The 20,759-nt window shown below is 45.6% G+C and overlaps 2 protein-coding genes across 2 annotated transcripts in view; one reads left to right on the top strand and one right to left on the bottom strand.

Annotated features, from left to right (window-relative positions):
- Window positions 1–20,759, top strand: part of LOC126361173 (uncharacterized) — a 698,690-nt gene that overhangs the window by 306,925 nt on the left and 371,006 nt on the right. The window lies entirely within an intron of this gene.
- Window positions 1,265–20,666, bottom strand: LOC126361205 (facilitated trehalose transporter Tret1-like). The gene is made up of 3 exons (XM_050007771.1): window positions 20,628–20,666; window positions 8,340–9,361; window positions 1,265–1,778 (listed from the first exon to the last, which is right to left on the bottom strand). The coding sequence occupies exons 1-3, from the start codon at window positions 20,650–20,652 to the stop codon at window positions 1,440–1,442; spliced, it is 1,386 nt and encodes a 461-aa protein (XP_049863728.1). The 5' UTR covers window positions 20,653–20,666; the 3' UTR covers window positions 1,265–1,439.

Genomic DNA, 20,759 nt, shown 5'->3' with positions numbered 1-20,759 from the left:
CAAACAGCGAGGTCATTGGTATCATCGGATTAGGGAAGGATGGGGAAAGAAGGCAGCGGTACTCTGTCAAAGGAACCATCCCGGCATTTCCCTGAAGCGTTTTAGTGAAATCACGGAAAACCTAAATCAGGATGGCCTGACGCAGGATTGAACCGTCGTACTCCTGAATGCGAGTCCAGTGTGATAGCCACTGCGTCACCTCGCTCGGTCATTCAGAAGGCTCAGTGCGGTGCAAACATGTGAAGTAAGCAGGCAACTATGCCATGGAGTCGCACTCGTGCTTCCTACACCCAGCTGAGCGATTATGACAGGGGTCAGACTGTGGCCTGTCGAGTAGCATAGTGGTCCTTTCGGAGAATGACAAACAGTCTGGACAACGATGTCGTCACCAGTGGTCACGTGAACATTCTCGTGCACGCAGACGATGTTCTGGATGCCCATGCAGCACAGACGCCAGCCAGAGTCGTCGTTTTGCGAGAGCAGCAGTGGAAAATCGAAAAGATGCCACAGCACATACATGAGGGCTTCTGAACCCAGACGTGTCGACACGAACTGTTAAAACGGTTATTACCAGGGGGGCTAGGGACGCGCAACGTAGCCCGTCTTCCACTCGCGGCACAGAGTTGATGTGCACGACTCGACGGGTGCTTTCAGGGGATCACTTGGAAGATGAAGTGGCGCGCTGTGGTCTTCAGCGATGAAAGCAGATTCTGCCCGCACGCGAGTGATGATCGTTTACACGTACGGCGTAGGCCTAGTGAGCGCTGTTTCGTAAAGAGCATTCGCCCAGGCCTTATAGTCTGGGCTGCGATAAGCTACAACTCTCGTTCGCCATTGGTGTTTCTGCAGGAGACGCTAACCAGCATTCGGTAAGCACAGAATGTTGTTAGACCCATTCTTTTGCTGCTCTTGCAACAGGAAGGTGATGTGTCGTTCCAGTAGGTTAATGCCCTCCCACACATTGCCCGTGAAACTCAACGTGCTCTCCAGGATGTGCAGCAACTTCCCTGACCAGCACGATGCCCAGACTTGTCTCTAATCCAGCATGTGTGGGATATGAAGGGATGAGGAGTGACTCCAGCGATTCATCAACCAACCACTGTCACAGAAGTACTTCAACAGCCCGAGCAGCCGTGGCATAACCTATCCCAGGACAGTATTCGCTATCTGTACAATCGACTGTATGCCTGTGTCACCACCTGCATTGTAACCCGTGAAGGCTACACGGTACCTCAAAACCGCTTGTACTATTGATCTGTAAATGTAATCATTTCATGTACTCCATATGGACTGTTGCAATAACTAATATTGAGTGAACTGGAAACCTCTAAAAGGGTGTACTAATTTTTTTTCTGAAAGTATGTTTATATGTTAACAGCCTCCAACAGATGGGAGCGAATAGACTGCTACACTCCGTACTTGATTGCTCCTTATCTCGTTTAAGGGGTTGTATGATGACCTTTGGTTTTCTCGTTCACGACTTCCGTAGGGACGCTGCTTTCCATGAGTTCATTTATCTCGCTGAAGGTCTGCCCCTTGGTCTCTGGGATGAGCAGGAAGACGTAGAGAGCTCCGCCCAGGGAGATAACGGCGAACCCCCAGAAGACCCAGTGGGTGCCGAGCGCTGCGGACACCGGCTCGAACGACATCTTGGTTGCGAAGCCCACCACGCCCAGCGCCGCAGTCACCACCGAGGAAGCCACACCCTTCACCGACACGTGGAATATCTCCCCGACGACGACGAAGAAGGCTGCCCCGAGACCCAGGGCATATGACGCCTGTAAGAGAGAAGAACAATCAAATTGCCGATGTTCTACATCAACACTCCGCAAGGGATTGCTCTGAGCACTATGGAACTTAACTTCTGAGGTCATCACTCCCCTACAACTTAGAACTACTTAAACCTAACTAACCTAAGGGCATCACACACATCCATGCCCGAGGCAGGATTCGAACCTGCGACCGTAGCGGTCGCGTTGTTCCAGACTGTAGCGCCTAGAACCGCTCGGCCACTCCGGCCGGCACTGCGCAAGGGACCTTATGGCTTGTAGTGGAGAGTATTTAGTGTATCACTAACGCTTTCTCCCCTTTCCTTTCCAGTCGTGAATGATTCGGGGGAAGAACGATTACTGCTAAGACTTCACGTGAGCTCGAATGTCTTTAAATTTACCTTTATGGTCCTTTCGCGAGATACACGTTGAAGAAAGCATTACACACCGAGGTGACAAAAGTCATGGGATAGCAATGTGTTACATACAGATGGCGGTACTCAAGGTAAAAGGGTGGTGCATTGACAGAGCTGTCATTTGTACTTTGGTAATTCATGTGAAAAGGTTTCCGACGCGGTTATGACCACACAACGGGAATTAACATACTTTGAATACGGAGTGGTAGTTGGAGCTAGATGCATGGGACATCCCATTTTGGAAATCGTTGGGGAATTCAACATTTCGAAGTCCACCGTGCCAAGACTGTGCCGAGAATTTCGGGCATTACTTTTCACTACCTACAACGTAACGGACGACGAGCTTCACTGAACGACTGAGGGCAGCGGCGTTTGCGTAGGCAACTGTGCGTGAAATAACCGCCGAAATCAATGTGGGACGTACGATGGACATACCCGTTAGGATAGTGGACGAAATTTGGCGTTAATGGGCGGTGGCAGCAGATGAACATCACTTCGCTAACTGTAGTCTACGATATCACCTGCACTGCCTCTTTGAGCTGGTGATCACATGAGTTAGACCACAGATGACTGGAAAACAGTGGCCTGGTCAGATGAGTCCCGTTTTCAGTTGGTAACAGCTGATCGTAGGGTTCGAGTGTGGCGCAGACCCCACGAGGCCATAGACCCAAGATGTCAACAAGGTATTGTGCAAGCTGGTGGTGGCTCTACAACTGTGTGAGCTGGTCCAGCTGAACCGATAATTGACGGGAAATGGTTATGTTTGAATACCTGGAGACCATTTGCAACTATTCATAGACTTCATGTTCCCAGACAACGTTGGGATTTTTATGGACGACAATGCGCGATGTCACCTGGCCACAATTGTTCGCGAACGGTTCGAAGAACTTTCTGGACAGTTGGGCGAATGATTTGGCCTTCAATATCGCCCTACACGAAGCCTATCGAACATTTATGGGCGATAATGGTGTGGTCTGTTCGTGCACAAAATCCTGCATCTTCTACACTTTCGCACTTGTGGACGGCTATAGAGGCAGCATGGCTCAATATTTCTGCCGGGGACTTCCAACGACTTTTTGAGTCCATGCCACGTCGAGTTGCTGTACTACGTCGGACAAAAGGAGGTCCGACAAGATATAAGGAGCTATTCCATGATTTTTGTCGCCTCAGTGTATTGGGTTACTCTTCAAGGGGCGTACGGTCTAGCAGCTTTCACAGCAAAAAAGACCGTGATGCAAAACGTCTCTGTCGAAGACCGTGATGCAAAACGTCTCTGTCGCAACTTCTGCCACTGTAGGTGGCTGAGCGTTTCCCAGATGCTTTCAGATGGTTCAAATGGCTCTAAGCACTGAGGGACTTAACATCTGAGGTCATCATCCCCCAAGACTTGGAACTACTTAAACCTAACTAACCTAGGGACATCACACACATCCATGCCCGAGGCAGGATTCGAACCTGCGACCGTAACAGCAGCGCGGTTCTGGACTGAAGCGCCTAGAACCGCTCGGCCACAGCGGCCGGTTCCCAGACGCTTTCGCCCTTACTAAATGTACCTGTAACAAAACGCACAGCTCTTCTTTGGATCTTGTCTTTTCCTCTGTGAATCGTGTTTCGTTAGGCGTCCAAGCATCATTCGAAATCGGCGTAACGAAGTTTTTGTAAGATACCTACATTTTCTGAGGATTCGTCCAATGAATGTCAGGCTGCCGTTTTCCTTACCTACGAATAGTATTATGTGGTCGTTCCTCTTTAGATCACTTCGTACGTACGCATACTCCTAGGTGTTTCATGTATGTGACTGCTTCCTGCAATAGTTCTGCGATCGGGTTGTCATAGTGTCATAGTTATGTATGCCAACTATCTTACATTTACGTTGAGGGTGGACTGTCAGTCCTTGCTAAAAACGCCTCTCCGCTGCAGATCGTCCTACATTTCTCTACAACTTTCTGCATTTCCGTTTCTCTGTACACATCATCACCACTGCAAAATGCCTCGTGGAACTTCCGACGTTAGCAAAATAGTTCAAATGGCTCTGAGCACTATGCGACTTAACTTCTGAGGTCATCAGTCCCCTAGAACTTAGAACTACTTAAACCTAACTAACCTAAGGGCATCACCCACATCCATGCCCGAGGCAGGATTCTCGACCGTAGCGGTCGCTCGGCTCCAGACTGTAGCGCTTAGAACCGCACGGCCACTCCGGCCGGCCGACGTTAGCACCTAGGCCATATAGTGTCCCTCCTAAGAGTCGTCAGGCGCTTTTTCTTCGATGTTTATGGAGGTCCCTGCAACTTCACTTTTGCAGTGTGCAGCTGGAGTCAGCCCAAAACAAAAACTGTTCGTCACTTATTTCACACTCCGCCCAGTGGCGACGGAAAGCGTCGATTTGCTTCCCGATACACGACACTGGGCGTCGCTTCAAAGAAGTGATCAGTGGTATTTGTTTGGGCTGCCTCCAGTCGCACATTGAAGTCACGAAATTGTAGATATCTGGCGAAACATCAGAGACAACCTAATGTGAGGTAAAAAGGTTTTGGTGTAGCCAGGATCAGCGGCCATTTGTTTGGCCATGAACGACTGCCTTACTAGAGCTATATGCTACAGTTTATTAAGCAAGGTCTGAGTAACGAACCGGAGCTCCCGGCCAGGCAAGAAGTGCGAATTGATTAATTTCTTTTGCAAAACACTTTAATTGGGCTTCAATGATCAGCTAATGACACCATTTGTATGTGCACTGTTCGGATTTTGCGTGCAAAAACAGTCATCCTCGTTTGGATTTTACGTGCAGAAACATTCACCCTCTCCGGACTGGAACGGGACTGACGGTTCAAATTTGGTCCACCGGTATACCCGACCTTCGCCTAAGATCACCGTTTCAAAAAATCTATTTTTGTTCCGATTTTATGTCCAAAAAACAGGTTTTTCTGGGAGGTTTTTAAAGCACTCCATTGATATGCTTCAAACTTGTTCGAATCGGTTCAAATTTTACACGAAAGTAGGTAAATCGATAAAGTCAAAACGAAATTTTTGTATCCGATAATCTTGATCCGTTGTCGAGAAACGATGGTTTGAAAAATCGAACTAAATGGAGCACGTAAAATTCGTTCTTAAGCGAACTGAATGCGCGGAAGCGGTTTAAAGTCAATCAAATAAAATTGAAAACTCGCTTACAAAAACCTAGCTTCATTCGGATTTTATGGCCAAAATAATTTTTTTTTTACCCGTGACATTTCTGTTTCAAACTTGTGCTAATCGGTTCTAATTTTGCAGCAAGGTAGACAGATAAAAGTAATCAGTAGGCGTCATGATCTTTAGTGAAAGCTTTATTCGTTGTGACGATATAGCAGTCTAAAGTTGTAAATGTAATGCAAGTAAAATCCGGTTTCACGCGAATCGCACGTGCTGAGAGTTTTTAAAGTTACACAGATAGTAAAAAATACACTCCCACGGTAACTGTAAGAAGCTTTTGCAAAAATCCTCCATTGTTCGGGTTTTACGTGCGAAAAACAAGTTCTTCTAGGAGGTTTTTGAACTTGCACTTAAAACTGTGTTTTGTAAAAATATGTTGCATTTTAAGCGCTGCATGTGGATATAATTTTAAAAAATTGTTATTATGTTAATTATTGATTCGTTAAGATTTTATTCACCAGTGGCTTAAAATCAACGAATAATCTTTGGACGTGCAAAAAAAAAAAAAAAAAATGCGTGTACCAGACCAGAACTACGTCCAAACCTGTACAAAACGATACACTGTTTAATGGAGCAGTTAAGGCTTTATCGATGACCATGCAGCAAATTAAAATAACCCGAGAACTGCAGTAAAAAAGGTCGCAGAAAAAAGGTCGCCTTATTTCTAAGAATAGAAAATTTTTACTGCGTTTTTTTTAAAAAAAATGCAATGCTGGATTATTCAAAGGATCGTATAAAGAATTTCAACAGCGTACAGTTCATTGTTTACAGCCGTCTGAATTCGTCAGTGCGTCTAGTGCGATTGAAAGTGGAGAAAACAGAATTTCGCGCTATTATTAACGTTTTCATTTGAAGGTTTGAAGTGCCACAAAAATCAAAACGGTATTGGATGAAGTCCATGCGGATTCTGCATCGCCATAGAAGACCATTCATTTACTACTGCATCAATGAACTGAAACGTGGACGGACAAGCATTGAAGACGAAGCGCTCTGTGACCGTACAGTTGAGGTCACCACAAAGGAAACCAGTGACAAAATCCATGACACGGTCATGCAAGACCGTTTGATAAAGATTCGTGAGATTTCTGAGACTGTAACCATTACAACTGGGCGAGTGGATAATATCCTGTACGGAGAACTGGCTATGAAGAAACTGTGTGCGAGGAGAGTGCCGCAGTTGCTCACAGTCGACCAAAATCACACCGGGCACAACATTTCAGCGCAATATCTGGCGATATTTAACTGCAACCCGCAAATTGTATTGCATTGATTTGTGACTGTTGATGAAGCCTGGATTAATCATTACACATCAGAGCAAAAGTGGCAGTCAGAGCAATGGAGAAAGGCTGGTGAAAGTGCACCGAAGAAGGCAAAGACCATTCTGTCAGCTGGTTAGCTGAAGTCAACTGTTTTTTTTTGGGATTCCCAAGGAGTAATTCTTATAAATTACTTGAAAAAAAGGCAGAATCGTAACAAGGTTCATTGTTGAATCATTTGACACTTGATTTGGCTTAAAGGCCTGTTTCACCAGAACAGTGAACCATCCCACACATCAGCGATAAAAATGGCGAAAGTGCATGCACTGGGCTTTGAATTGGTCCCTCATCCACCCTGTTCACCATATTTAGCCCAAAATGACATATTTTGGTTCCCTGATTTGAAACTCTGGCTTAGTGGAAGAAATTTTTGCCTAATGAGGAGGTGATACTTGCAGTTAACAAGTATTTTGCGGAGTATGACAGATCCTATTTTTCCGATGGGATGAAAAAGCTGGAGGATCACTGGACCAACTGCATATCCGTTAAATGAGACTATGTCGAGAAGCAAGGTGAGTTGCTTACGAAACCAACATTTTTCTAGCGTTTTTATCAGACTTATCAAACAACCCACGTACGTTGTCTTCAGTGTTGGAAAGAATACTATGCCGTAATACTACGAGCTCAAGAACTTGGCATGCCCACAATATTAGAGGGTTTGGCAGTCCTCACTAAGATGTTTTGAGCTCTATCTGCAACAGCATTGAAGCACTCTGCCACGTCGATGTGTGTATCGTCAACGCCACCACCGAAAGCCTGTCTAAAAACATATTATTAGTCTCGAGAATAAACTTGGTCGAAATGGAATATCCCAAGCAGTCATATTAAATGGACCTATATTCTTTCGTCGCTGCAGGGTTAATTTTACTCTGGACGTCGCTACTGGAAATTCTGGTAGAGGTTAGTTTACGCTAGCCATCGTTCGGTGTGAAAACGCTTCCCTTCCTGGACTTGAATCTTTCGCCGACAGAGATATCATCGCCTACAAGACTTGGCATTGTGGAATTGACCCGAACACTCAAAGTAGACCTAGTTATGTTTGTAGTAATATGCCATTTACATTGTATACACGCTCTTGTAGAAAAGTTAGTAATGATGAAAAAATACATCTATGGATGAAAGGAGCCGCGAGGGATTAGCCGAGCTGTCTGATGCGCTGCAGTCATGGACTGTGCGGCTGGTCCCGGCGGAGGTTCGAGTCCTCCCTCGGGCATGGTTGTGGGTGTGTTTGTCCTTAGGATAATTTAGGTTAAGTAGTGTGTAAGCTTAGGGACTGATGACCTTAGCAGTTAAGTCCCATAAGATTTGACACACATTTGAACATTTTTTTATGGATGAAAGGACTTGGTGTACTTGTTGAGAATGCAACTGTAACTGGAGATATTACTTTGTACTATAATTATTAATAACGTGTGAAGCTTGACCCCTGTAACCGCTAGACGTACATCGCCAACCGGGGGCTCAAGGATGAAACAGTTTGAAGAAATTGGAAAGCATAGTGCTGCACTGGCCACTGAGCGCCTGGCATGGCTTTCTTTCCAACATTGAAGATAACGTAATAATATGAGCATGGCACTCACAGTGGGAGTCTTCCATGTCGTTTTTCTTACGAAGAGGTGTCACAATAAGATTTGCGTTACGGGTGGTACCTGGAAAGCTATTAGGCCGGTGAGCGGCAGCCAGTAGAGGGCAGACATGTCCATGTGCTGGGCGTCGGCGAGGAAGAAGTAGACGCCGAGGGCCGCCATGGAGACGGCGCAGCCGACGAAGCCGCATATGAGGAGCGGCCGGCGGCCCGCCCGGTCCACCAGCGCCGACGCCGACACGCTGGCGACCAGCTGCACCGCCGCCACGATGATGGAGCTCACGTCCGAGTCGATGGAGCTGCCGCTGCGGATGAAGATCTTTGTGGAGAACGCCACCAGCGCCTGAGACCCGGTTCCCAGGTACAGCACCGTCAGACCCACCACCAGCAGCAGCGTCCGCCGGTGGACGGCGTTGAAGACAATATCTCTGAAAGAACCCTGCGTCTGCCGCTTCTGCTGTATGGCTTTGTGCATTTCTCGCAGCTCCGCCTCCAGATCCGTGTTCGCGCGCAGCCGGGCCAGCGTGTCCTTCGCGTCAGCCTCTTTCTTGCGCAGCAGCAGGAAGTACGGAGATTCGGGCACCCACACGAAGGTCAGCACGAAGAGAGCCGGCAGCGCCAGCCCCGCGTAGGAGGCGCCCGTCACCGAGAGGAAGGGCCCGGTGCACATGATGTACAGGTTCCCGCTGTTCATCATGATCATGAAGAGCGCGGCCAGCGCGCCCCGGATGTGGGTCTGTGCCACCTCGGACACGTACAGGTGCGGCACCGAGAGCGCTATGCCGGAGCCGATGCTGCCGATGATGCGGGCGGCCAGGAGCATCTCGAAGGAGGAGACGAAGGCGACCATCAGCCAGAAGACGGCGAACGGCGCGGCGGCGATTAGCAGCAGCCACTTGCGGCCCAGCCGGTCTATGGTGAGGGCCACCAGCGGCACGGCGATGAGCGTCGTCAGCGAGTTGATCGACGCCAGCCACGAGGCCTGCTCCAGACTGATCGGCACCGGCGAGTCGGCTGCCTCCAGCTTCGGCAGCGTCGGCGCCGGCCAGCCCAGGAACGCCCCTTGCATGGCCACGCTCAGCGACGCTGTCAGGGGCAGGGAAGAGCCACACAAAAATGTTGTGGCGACTCAGGCAGGATCAACACAGCAAAATTAAAAACTGTAAACTGTGAGAATGATTTCTCAAGTCTAGTAAGTTTCTATGAAAGAATGGAACACTTTTGTTGCGCCTTCATGGCTGCTAAGCCTAATTATTCCAAGCATCATATAAGGAATTTCAACAATGTGCAGCGTAAATTTCGTTATTAAGAGTCATCTGAGTTGGTCAGCCGGCCGACGTGGCAAAGCGGTTCTAGGCGCTACAGTCTGGAACCGCACGACCGCTGCGGTCGCAGGTTCGAATCCTGCCTCGGGCATGGGTGTGTGTGACGTCCTTAGGTTACTTAGGGGACTGATGACCTCAGAAGTTAAATCCCATAGTGCTCAGAGCCATTTGAGCCATTTTTTGAGTTGCTCAGCGGGTCGACCGTGATTGAAAATGGAGAAAACCGAGTTTCATGCTCTTATTAATCATGCTATTCTGTCTAAAACTGACATGGTAATACCGTGGCTGTGAACAATTAACGTAGCTTAATGCTTACAAAGAAGAAGGCAGCAACCAGCCACTATTAATACTTATATTTATTTAGGTAAATAGCGCCGTTACCGGTTTCGAACTGGCAAGTTCATCGTCAGACGGCTGTTCACATGATTCTTTGTAAGAATTAACCTACATCTCATTAATCATTTTCATTTAAAGGGTTGACCAACCGCACGAATCAAAACAGAAATGGATTGATGACAGCAGCATGTCTGTCGAAATGCCGACAATTTAGTTGTTTAGTAGTTTACAATGATGCAGTCCAATACCAAAATTATTTTATCCACAATTACACCCGCTGCGGAAGCCTACGAACTTGTATCAGAATTGGATTAAGTTCACGCGGACTCTACACCGTCATTGAGGACTATTTAGCAATTGGTTCATGAATTTAAACGTGGTCGGACAAGCACCGAAGACGAAGCTCGCTCTGGACGTCCAGTTGAGTTGACCACAAAGGAAACAATTGACGCAATCCATGACATGGGGACGCGAGACCGCTGAATAAAAATTCGTGAGGTTGCGGAGACCAGCCATCTCAACTGAGTGACCGTAGAATATGGTACACGGAGAACTGGCTATGAAGAAGCTGAAGCAACTGTTACGGTATATTGATAATTTTTACTTCATGGACCGTCTGACTGCAACCGAATGAAACACAGTTTTCGTGCCATACGCGTTTCGCTTTTATTTTCTTCAATGTATCTTCAGTGGTAAGTTGCGTGGACGATTTTCTACAAATTACGCTCTTGCTCCATTTTTGGTGTTGTTTCTCTTCTTATAAATGCCAATTCGCGGCTTTTCCTCACATATCACAGCACTAAGAACTGAACACTTGTTTCGCTGCAGTTGTCAATATAGCGTAATACTACTCGCAACTGAGGAAGACAGGACTACAAAAGGTGAAGATGTGAGGAAACTGTGTGCGAGATGGGTGCCGCGATTGCTCACAGTCGACCAAAAGCGTCTCTGGCATAATATTTCAACCCAATGTCTGGCGATGTTTCATGTGATTCCGCAAGACTTTTTGCGCCGATTTGTGGCTATTGAAGAAACCTAGATCCCTCACTTCACGGCAGATTCAAAACGGCAGTTAAAACATTGGGGAATAGCTGGTGAAAGTGCACCAAATAAGATAAAGACCATTTGTCAACTGGGTAAGGTGATGGCCATTGTTCTTTTGAGATTCCCAAACAGTATTCCTCATAGATTACTTGGAAAGAGGCAGAACCATAACTGTGCTCTATAACGCTTCATTGTTGAATCGTTTTAAACTTGCGTTGGCCGAAAAAGACCAAGGTTGGCACGCAAAGAAATGCTTCTTCACCCGGATAATGCACCATCCCAGACATTAGCGATAACATTGGTGAAAGTACATGAATTGGGCTTTGAATTGGTAACTTATCGAACCTGTTCATCAAACTTAGTCCCAAGTGACTTCTTCCAGCACCCTAACTTGAAATTTTGCCTTTCCGTGAAGAAATTTTCATCGAATCAGGAAGTGTTAGTTGCAGTAACGAGTATTTTACAGAGTTCGACAGAACTTATTTTTCCCGTGGGATGAAAAAGTTGGAGATCGCTGGACCAAGTGTATTTCTCTCAAAGGAGACCATGTCAAGAAGTAAGGTGAGTTGTTAGCATTGGGAACCGTCTGCTTACAGCAGGATTAAGATCACGTGTTCCTCTGACACCATGACACCGCCAAGCGTGGATACTCTGGTGCCGTGGAAGAGTTGACCGGCTAATGGAATTGTGCTATGTTGCCTTTGGTGGTGAAAGAAGGTTCGGTCTTTTTTCGAGTGATGAACACACATGTGTATGGCGTAGTCCTGGTGAGTCGCCTGTTCTAGGGAGCATTCACAAGTCCCATCCTAGGCTTTATAGTGTGGGCAGTATCAGTTACAACTGAGGTCACATTTGGTGTTTCTGCAGGGTACTGTTATCCCCCTGTTATTGCCATGTCTTCGACAGGAAGGTGATGTACTTTTTCAGCGGGATAATGAGCTGCAACCTGCTCTTCGTGGTGTGCAATAACTGTCCTGGCCATCTCTCGTCATCTGAACACGTATAGGACGTCGTGAAGTATGAACTTACTCATTCTCCAGGGCCTACAAGCACCATTACTGAATTACAGCAAAAGGTGCAAAATGCATGGGACAGTGTGTCGCAAGATGACATTCGGCACCTTTCTGATCATTTGCAAGTGAGACTACATGTCTGCGTTCCCTTAGTGCTCTTTAGTCCTTTCGTTAAAGATGCTTCCTCAAAAAAGTGAAGGAGATAGTATCCTGCTAAGTACAACGTACTTTGAAGGAACTTTGAAAGGAAATTAGCACGCTAACTTAGCAGCCGAGGGGCCTGGAATAGAGACCGTGTGCCATTCTCGTACAGGCCGTAAGAGTGGGTGGGGGTGAGGGACTATAGCTGCAGACGGTTAAACCAACTATCCATTAGTCACATTCCTCCTCCTGGCCAGAACAGAAACAATGTGACGCCCCTCCCGTCTCTGAACAAATATTAGGATGCTTATAAATGGCTTCTTGCTCTGGTGGGCGGACTCACCCATTTTGAAACGTCCCCTTAGAACAATTGTGCAGGACTTTGCCTAAACTGACACACAATATTTTTAGCGCAACGCAATCTGACTTTCAATAATCACTACAAAAGAATGGCCCTGACTAACTTTAATCTATACCTTTCACAAATCACTTACCTCACCAAAAATCTTGGTTACTCGAACTACTGCAATACATCGAGCGCCACTACTGCCAACTAAATAAAAGATTCAAACTACTGAAGTCACTAACTACTGATAGGCACAGTTAGCAAATGAAAGATTTTAATAGAGAACAAACAATGTATTTACCTTAATAGTCATAATATATATATCAGTTCATGACATCCATTCTTGCAAGTTTCAAAACTCCGCCATCTCTCTCCCCACGTCCACCACTGCTGGCGGCTCACCTCCAACTGCGCAACTCTACGCGCTGTTAACATCCAGCTGCCCAACGCTACAATGGCGAGTATTACAACAATGCCAACCAGCCACTGACTGCACACAGCACAGCTAGTGATTTTTCATACAGAGCGCTATGTGGCGTTACCAATAAAAAAACCTTAACAGCCTACTTACAATTTATAACGCCTGCGACGAGAACATTTGGGCACATCACTTGTCAGTGGCGTGTATTTTATGTTGTGGCCAGAGGGAAGCTGTAAATTTAACTGGGAACCGAAGCTCCAGTTTAGCTAACGACGAGATGTATAGAAATGAAATAGTGTAAGCCAACCAACCACCGTTAATTATTCTCTTAATTAGAGAATAGCGCCGTTTTTGGAACTGACAGACAACTCTTCGCACATATCTTGTGCTGTTGTGGTCTTCATTCTGAAGATTGGCTTGATGCAGCTCTCCACACTTAGTCTATCCTGCTGAAGACTCTTCGTTTCTGTCCAAGACCTGCAACCTAGATCCAGAATGCAACGAACATCCATTTGAACCTGTTTACTGTAGTTATGCCTTAACCCACCTATGCAATCACTCAATTTCCTACCATTACGAAGTTGGCTAATCCTTCGTGCTTCCCTACGTATCCTGTCAACGGATTCCTTCTTTTAATTAAGTTTTGCCATACATATTTTTTCTAACCAATGCGGTTCACCACCTCTTCGTTACTTAGTTATCAGATCTATCCATCTAATCCTCAGATTTCTTCTTTAGCACCACACTTCAGAAGATTGTATTCTTTTTGTATCTGTACGGATTGCCGTCCATTATTCACTTCCGTACAAGACTACACCCAGACAAACACCTTCAGAACAGACATCCTAACACAGATTTGTTTCTTTGTTTACAATAAAGCCTTTTATCACTGTTGAAAGCCTGCATTTTATCCTTTCTCTTCAGCTATTGTCAGTTACCTTGATACCCAAGTAGGAAACAGTGACTCCTTTCCTAATCTACTTCCCTCAGTGTACTTCGCACGTAGTGCTGACTGTACGATGTCATCTGTTTCCAGTTCTGGTGAAAGTGTCTTGGAATTGTGGTGCCGTAGAGCAAGCAAGATTGTAGAAAATTGTTATTTTCTGTTTTATTTTTACGAACATAATGAGTCATAACAGCTTAACCAGCTTCTGTTAATACTGTTAATTCTTTTGTGCTAGTTACACCGAAAACCTGCTGTTTTTACAAAGCTGCATACATTTAGCCACAGCAAACAAACAACAACACTCAGCCACACGTTGAGCGCGTCACGTTTCTGATAGTCTGGCTGTCCGCATTTAAATCTCAGATAACGAGTGCGTGATTCGCGAAACGCGTAGGTGTTTGGTAACATATGTGTAGTATGTTGACTTGTTTAGTAAATATACAAAATTAAGTCATCAACCACTACATCTGGTCCACAGGTAACCGGATTGAACCCGGGACCCACGCGACCGCAGTCCAGCGCTCTACCCGCTAGACCACGACGGCTACTTTTTCCTGAAAGATGGATAATATTACAACTGTTCTAACTCGTTATCAGCTCTATGAAAACCGGATTTTATGTTTTAACGGCGGCCCTTGTAATAAAACAGACTGGATACAGATAACGTCATACGTGTTTAGCACCATTCAACTGTCTTAAGGTAAGTGTAAACAGCCGTCTAAGGCGAACCTGGCAAACCGAAACTGGTAACGGCAATACATGTTAATAAATAGGGAATTACAATAGTAACTGGCTGCTCTTTTTCCTCTCTCTAAGAATCCATGGCCTTTTTCACGAAGTCGCAATCTCATAAAGACACGTATTGTAAAAAAAAAGTTAAAAGGTTTGTTGAGTATTAAAATTTTGTGCTCGAGACTTGTTTCTCGTCTAACGAGCGCAATTAATACTTCGTAGTGAGTGATAGCCAATTGAAATTTCTCTTATCACCGGGGATCTGCCACGGTTACACTTACTGTTCAATTCTACAAAAGCGTCTTTATCTGAAACTTCCTGGCAGATTAAAACTGTGCCGGACCGAGACTCGAACTCGAGACCTTTGCCTATCGCGGGCAAGTGCCCGCGAAAGGCAAAGGTCCCAAGTTCGAGTCTCGGTCCAGCACAGAGCTTTAATCAGCCAGGAAATTTCATATCAGCGCACACTCCGCTGCAGAGTGAAAATCTCATTCTGGCGTCTTTATCTGTTGTACAGTGACTGATCGACATCAGCTCCACAGACATTAACATAAGTCGCAAATCACATCATTAATATTACGATTGAAGGAATGTTGAAAAACATTTGATTCCACGAGAGATGGAAGTCTGTACATTTAAGTTCATAATCTCACTGCTGAGAAAAAGAATTAGAAGCTTGTCAGTGCTATGACAATCTGACGTGATCGAGTGGCTGGTCTGCTGGGTTGTACAGACTTTTCTTTTTCCTTCCATCAGTCTTCTGGTTGTTTTGTGCGCGATCTGCTACGAATTCCTCTTCTGTATTCAGAGCAAACTCACGAGAAGTAAGTGTTGCACCAACAATTATATTTAACAGCATGCCAACTGAGTTAAAGGTACTTTCTGAATCCACTTTTTCAAAAATCGAACATGAAGGCATAAGCAAGAAACATACTGTTTTAATTCACATGTGTTGTTATATCACTTTAATTAGAGGCGAAATATGCTGTTCTTATCGGTCAGATACATTAATAAATTAAACAATCAAAGCTACGATCAACGAGAAAGTTGGTTTTACCCCAATATTGATTTACAAGGCATTATGCTGTTGGAGAACGTATGCACTGGTTCTGTAGTCACAAAAAACGAAACGCGGTAAAACCGTCGAAATGACAGAAAAACAAATCTTTTGGGCTTTCCGGCAATCGAATATCAAAGCTTCGTATTGTTAGTCTTACACCTGCGGCTCATCGATATGACACTAACACGCGTCACAAATGCTGCTCCATACAGCACGCTTAAAAACTGTAGTATAACTGGACTAGAAGAACTACAATATACGGGTAGAAGAATTTGCCTACCTGGGAAGCAAAATCACAAGGGGTGGTAGAAGCCGGAAAGAAATTATGAACAGAATAGAACAGGCCAAAATTGCATTTAATCTGAGGAGGAACTTACTCACCAGCAAGACCATCAGTCTGAAAATAAGGAAACGTATTATGAAAGCTTTTGTTTGGAATGTGGCCCTATACGGGTGTGAAACTTGGACAATGGGAAGAGAAGAGAGAAGACGGCTAGAGGCCCTGGAGAAGTGATGCTATAGAAGGAAGATGAAGATCAGCAGGAGAGAAAAAGTAACAGATGAAGAGATACTTAGAAGAGTACAGGAAACCAGATCTCTATAGAGGCCCATCCGAACAAGAAGAGACAAGCGTGTAGGGCACATCCTAAGACACCACCACACCATTGGAACAATAGCAGAAGGAGCTACTGAGGGAAGGAATCGGCGGGGGCGACTAAGGATATCATAAATGCAACAGATCATGAGCGGTGTTGGATGTAACACGTACGTGGAAATAAAGAGGATGGCAGACAGAAGAGACGAATGGCGCTCTGCTTCAAACCAACCTCAAAGTTGAACACTAAAAGAAGAAGATGAAGATGAAGAAGATATCTTTAAGCAAAAGTTGCGATATAGATTTTTTAGGAATATTCGGCACTAAACTTTATCACAAGATGAAGTTCATTGCGCTTTTGAAAAGACAGCAATGGAGGTCGAAGTTAATTACTTTATTTTATTTTCCTCCGTGTAACAACAATGTTAATGGCTGTTTTGCATGCTTGGGACAATGTTATGTCCTAGCAAGGGAAAAAAAAAGAAAGAAAGAAAGCAAGAAAGCGGATGAGACATGAAACCAACTGTTGGAACGTAGCCCATACCGCTAAACATTAATAGTAACAACAATAATAAATCTGAAGAACGGGTCATCAATAGGAACTAGGAGGAAACGGCTTGAAGGCAAGTCTCTTCTACAAAATCTACCGGTGAAACTCTTTTCGTTTTGTCTATTTACGAGTTGTACATCATTCTTAGAGTCGTAGACTATTTAGGCGTGTTGATGTGGTAGTTGTGCGCAAGCAGAAAGCTCATATTTGTTTACTCTTGACATCTACCATTGGTGTAACAACGAATACTCTCAATAATTACACTAAACTCCTAACTAGACTCCAGGGTTTGGAGTCTGCAGTGGAAAACAAAAAGATAATGAACCTTACAATTCCATCCGTCAAGGTCGATGACATCAACAAAATGGTGAACATTTGTATATGTATGTACATACTACAATATATAGAGTATAACGCTAAACATAAGTATTAGGCCAGACAGAAGGAAAGTTGAAACCATTTAGGGATACAGAGCCTGTAGAGACAATGTGGCCAATGATGTTATACTTGTTTGCCTGTGACCTCAGGACATTTTATTTACCTGTGTTCGGGTTGCGTCGGCTGGTGAAAGACGTGTGCAAAAAGAGCGCAGAAGAGTTTCAGAATTTAGTGGCTACTATCTTCAGTGATTAATATCCGACCAGGAAAGAACTGAAATCACCATATTCTCTCAGGACTAAAACAAATGAAACATATTTGTTCGATTCTCATTTTTCCGAAACATCGAATTACCTGATAAATATCTGCCGAATTCTGACGTTTGCTGAAAGGAGAAAATTGTTTTATTTACCCCCACGTTTAAACACACAGGCGCACAGGAATCGCATTTGCTTTGCTTTGGTGTAACTTACGGGTAGTAGGTAAAGTCTCTTGTGGAAAATGAACGGACTGGTGCAGATAGCCCGTTTGTGATGCCATTTTCCATCACCGCAAACAAGTATTCGCAAGAGGACGGAGAGGAACCCTGACAGTATTTAATCTACGTATATATTTTTTGAGAGGCAGTCCACGCTGTTGGTAAAGTTGAAAGGTCACAATTTGGTTGTGAATAACTGTAACCAAGGCATGTCACACGAAGCAACTCGCTTAGTCGTTAAACACTACAAGAAATAATGAGTAGAGGTTAGGTGCTTTCCACATTACCCGTTTCTTTGGCGCTTCAGTGTATAATTCTGTACCACAACATCATATAGTACCGGCGGCACTATATGATGATGTGGTACAGAATTATACACTGAAGCGCCAAAGAAACGGGTATAGGCATGCGTACTCTAATACACAGATATGTAAACAGGCAGAATACGGAGCTTCGATCTTCAACGCCTGAATAAGACAACAAGTGTCTGGCCCAATTGTTAGATCAGCTACTGCTGCTGCAATGGCAGGTTATCAAGATTTAAGGGAGTTTGAACGTGGCGCCTTAGTCGGCGCACGAGCGATGGGACACAGCATCTTCGAGGTAGCGATGAAGCGGGGATTTTACCGCACGAATATCACGAATCCGGTAAAACATCAAATCTCCGACATCGCTGCAGCCGGAAAAATATCCTGCAAGAACGGTAGCAACAACGACTGAAGAGAATCGTGCAACGTGATAGAAGTGCAAACCTTCCGCAAATTGCTGCAGATTTCAATGCTGCGCCATCAATAAGTGTCAACGTGCGAACCATTCAACGAAACAACATCGATATGGGCTTTCGGAGCATAATACCCACTCGTATGCCCTTGACGACTGCATGACACAAAGCTTTACGCCCAGCGTGGGTGCGTTAGCACCGACATTTTACTGTTGATGATTGAAAAAATGTTGCCTGGTCGGACGAGTCTCGTTTCAAATTCTATCGCGCGGATGGGCGTGTACGGGTATGGAGACAACCTCATGAATCTATGAACGCTGCATGCCAGCAGGGGATTGTTCAAGCTGGTGGAGGCTCTGTGTGCAGTTGGAGTGATATGGGACCCGTGATACGTCTAGATAGGGCTCTGACAGGTGACACGTACGTAAGCATCCTGTCTGATCATCTGCGTCCTTCATGTCTATTATGCATTCCGACGGACTTGGTTAATTCCAGCAGCACAATGCGACACTCCACACGTCCAGAATTGCTATAGAGTAGCTCCAGGAACACTCTTCTGGACACCAAACTCCGCAGTCATGAACATTATTGAGCATATCTGCGATGCATTGCATCGAGCTGTTCAGAAGAGATCTCCACCCCTCGTACTCTTACGGATTTATCGACAGGCCGGCAGGATTCATGTTGTCGATTCCCTCCAGCAGTACTTCAGACATTAGTCGAGTCCATGCCACGTTGTGTTGCGGCACTTCTGCGTGATGGCGGGCACCCTACACGATATTAGGCAGGTGTACCAGTTTGTTTCGCTCTTCAGTGTATTTACTTTTAGGGCCTGTTTTTATGAACCTTCTCTTTTCAAGCCAATCGCGAACAACTTTGGCCCGATGACATGGCGCTTTATCATTCATAAAAATTCTGTCGTCGTTCGGGAACATGAAGTCCATGAATAGCTGCAAATGGTCTCCAAGCAGCAGACATAACCATTTCCAGTCACTGATATGTTCAGTCGGGCCAGAGGACCCAGTTCATTCCTTGCAACCACAGCTCACGCCATTGTGGAGTCACCACCAGCTTGCACAGTGCCGTGTTGACATTTTGGATCCATGGCTTCACGGGGTCTGAGCCACACTCGAACCCAACCATCAGGCTTACCAACTGACCAGGCCACGGTTTTCCAGTCGTCTGTGGCCCAACCGATATGCTTACGAGCCCAGGAAAGGCGCTGCAGGCCATGTCGTGCTGTTAGCAAAGGCACTCGCGCCGGTCGTCTGCTGTCATAACCAATCAACGCCAAATTTCGCATCATTCTCTCAAAGGATACGTTATTCGTACAAACGACACTGATTTCTGCGATTATTTCACGCAATGTTGCTCGTATTTTAGCACTTACAAATCTACGCAATCGCAGCTGTCCTCGGTCATTAAGTGAAGTGCCGTCGGTGAGAGGTAATGCCTGAAATTTGGTTTTCTCGGGACACTTTTGACACTGTGAATCTCGGAATACTGAATGCCCTTACGATTTCCGAAATGGAATGCCCCATGCGTCTAACTCCAACTACCACTCCACGTCAAAGTCTGTTTACATCCCGTCGCACGGCCATAATGACGCCAGAAACCTTTCCGAATGAATCGAATGGCTCTGAGCACTATGAGACTTAACTTCTGAGGTCATCAGTCCCCTAGAACTTAGAACTACTTAAACCTAACTAACCTAAGGACATCACACATCCATGCCCAAGGCAGGATTCGAACCTGGGACCGTAGCGGTCGCGCGGTTCCAGACTGTAGCGCCTAGAACCCCTCGGCCACACCGGCCGGCACCGAATGAATCACTGAGTGCAAATGATCTCTCGGCCAATGCATTCCCCTCTTGTACCCTGTGTACACTGTACTCCTGCTTTCGGCGCATGTGCGAATCGCTATTTCATGATCTTTGTCACCTCAGTGTGCATGGACATCTATTCTCTCATCGTACGTTTTCTGGAGCCCCGTTTCTTCCTAAGACTTTCACACAAACTGGAGAAAACACCTCTCAAGCGCAAATATATCACTCTTTATCTGTGAACGAGCTATTTACTACATGTCACAGGCAGATGGCGCACTTTCTTCTCCCGTTAAAAATAATTCAGTTTACTGCTTAGCAGCCTACGTGTAACTGAAGAGGAAGCTACAAACGGAGCCTGCTTTCGATTCCGTATTAGGAGCAGACTTCAGTGAAAGCAGTGTCCACGCTGTCGGTGGTCAGCGGAGGCTTGGACCAGCTCACCTGAGATGGCAGCGAAGTACTGCATGTAGCGGCCGCCGCACGCCGCCCGCATGGCCTCTGCTGTTGGAGTACTTGCTGTCCGCGGCGGCAACCACTGGCGGCATTCGCACTGACCTGCCGCTGATATAAGCA

This window comes from Schistocerca gregaria, chromosome 1 (genome assembly GCF_023897955.1).
Source record: "Schistocerca gregaria isolate iqSchGreg1 chromosome 1, iqSchGreg1.2, whole genome shotgun sequence".
NCBI classification, from domain to species: domain Eukaryota; kingdom Metazoa; phylum Arthropoda; class Insecta; order Orthoptera; family Acrididae; genus Schistocerca; species Schistocerca gregaria.
This window is presented reverse-complemented; position numbering and strand designations above follow the sequence as displayed.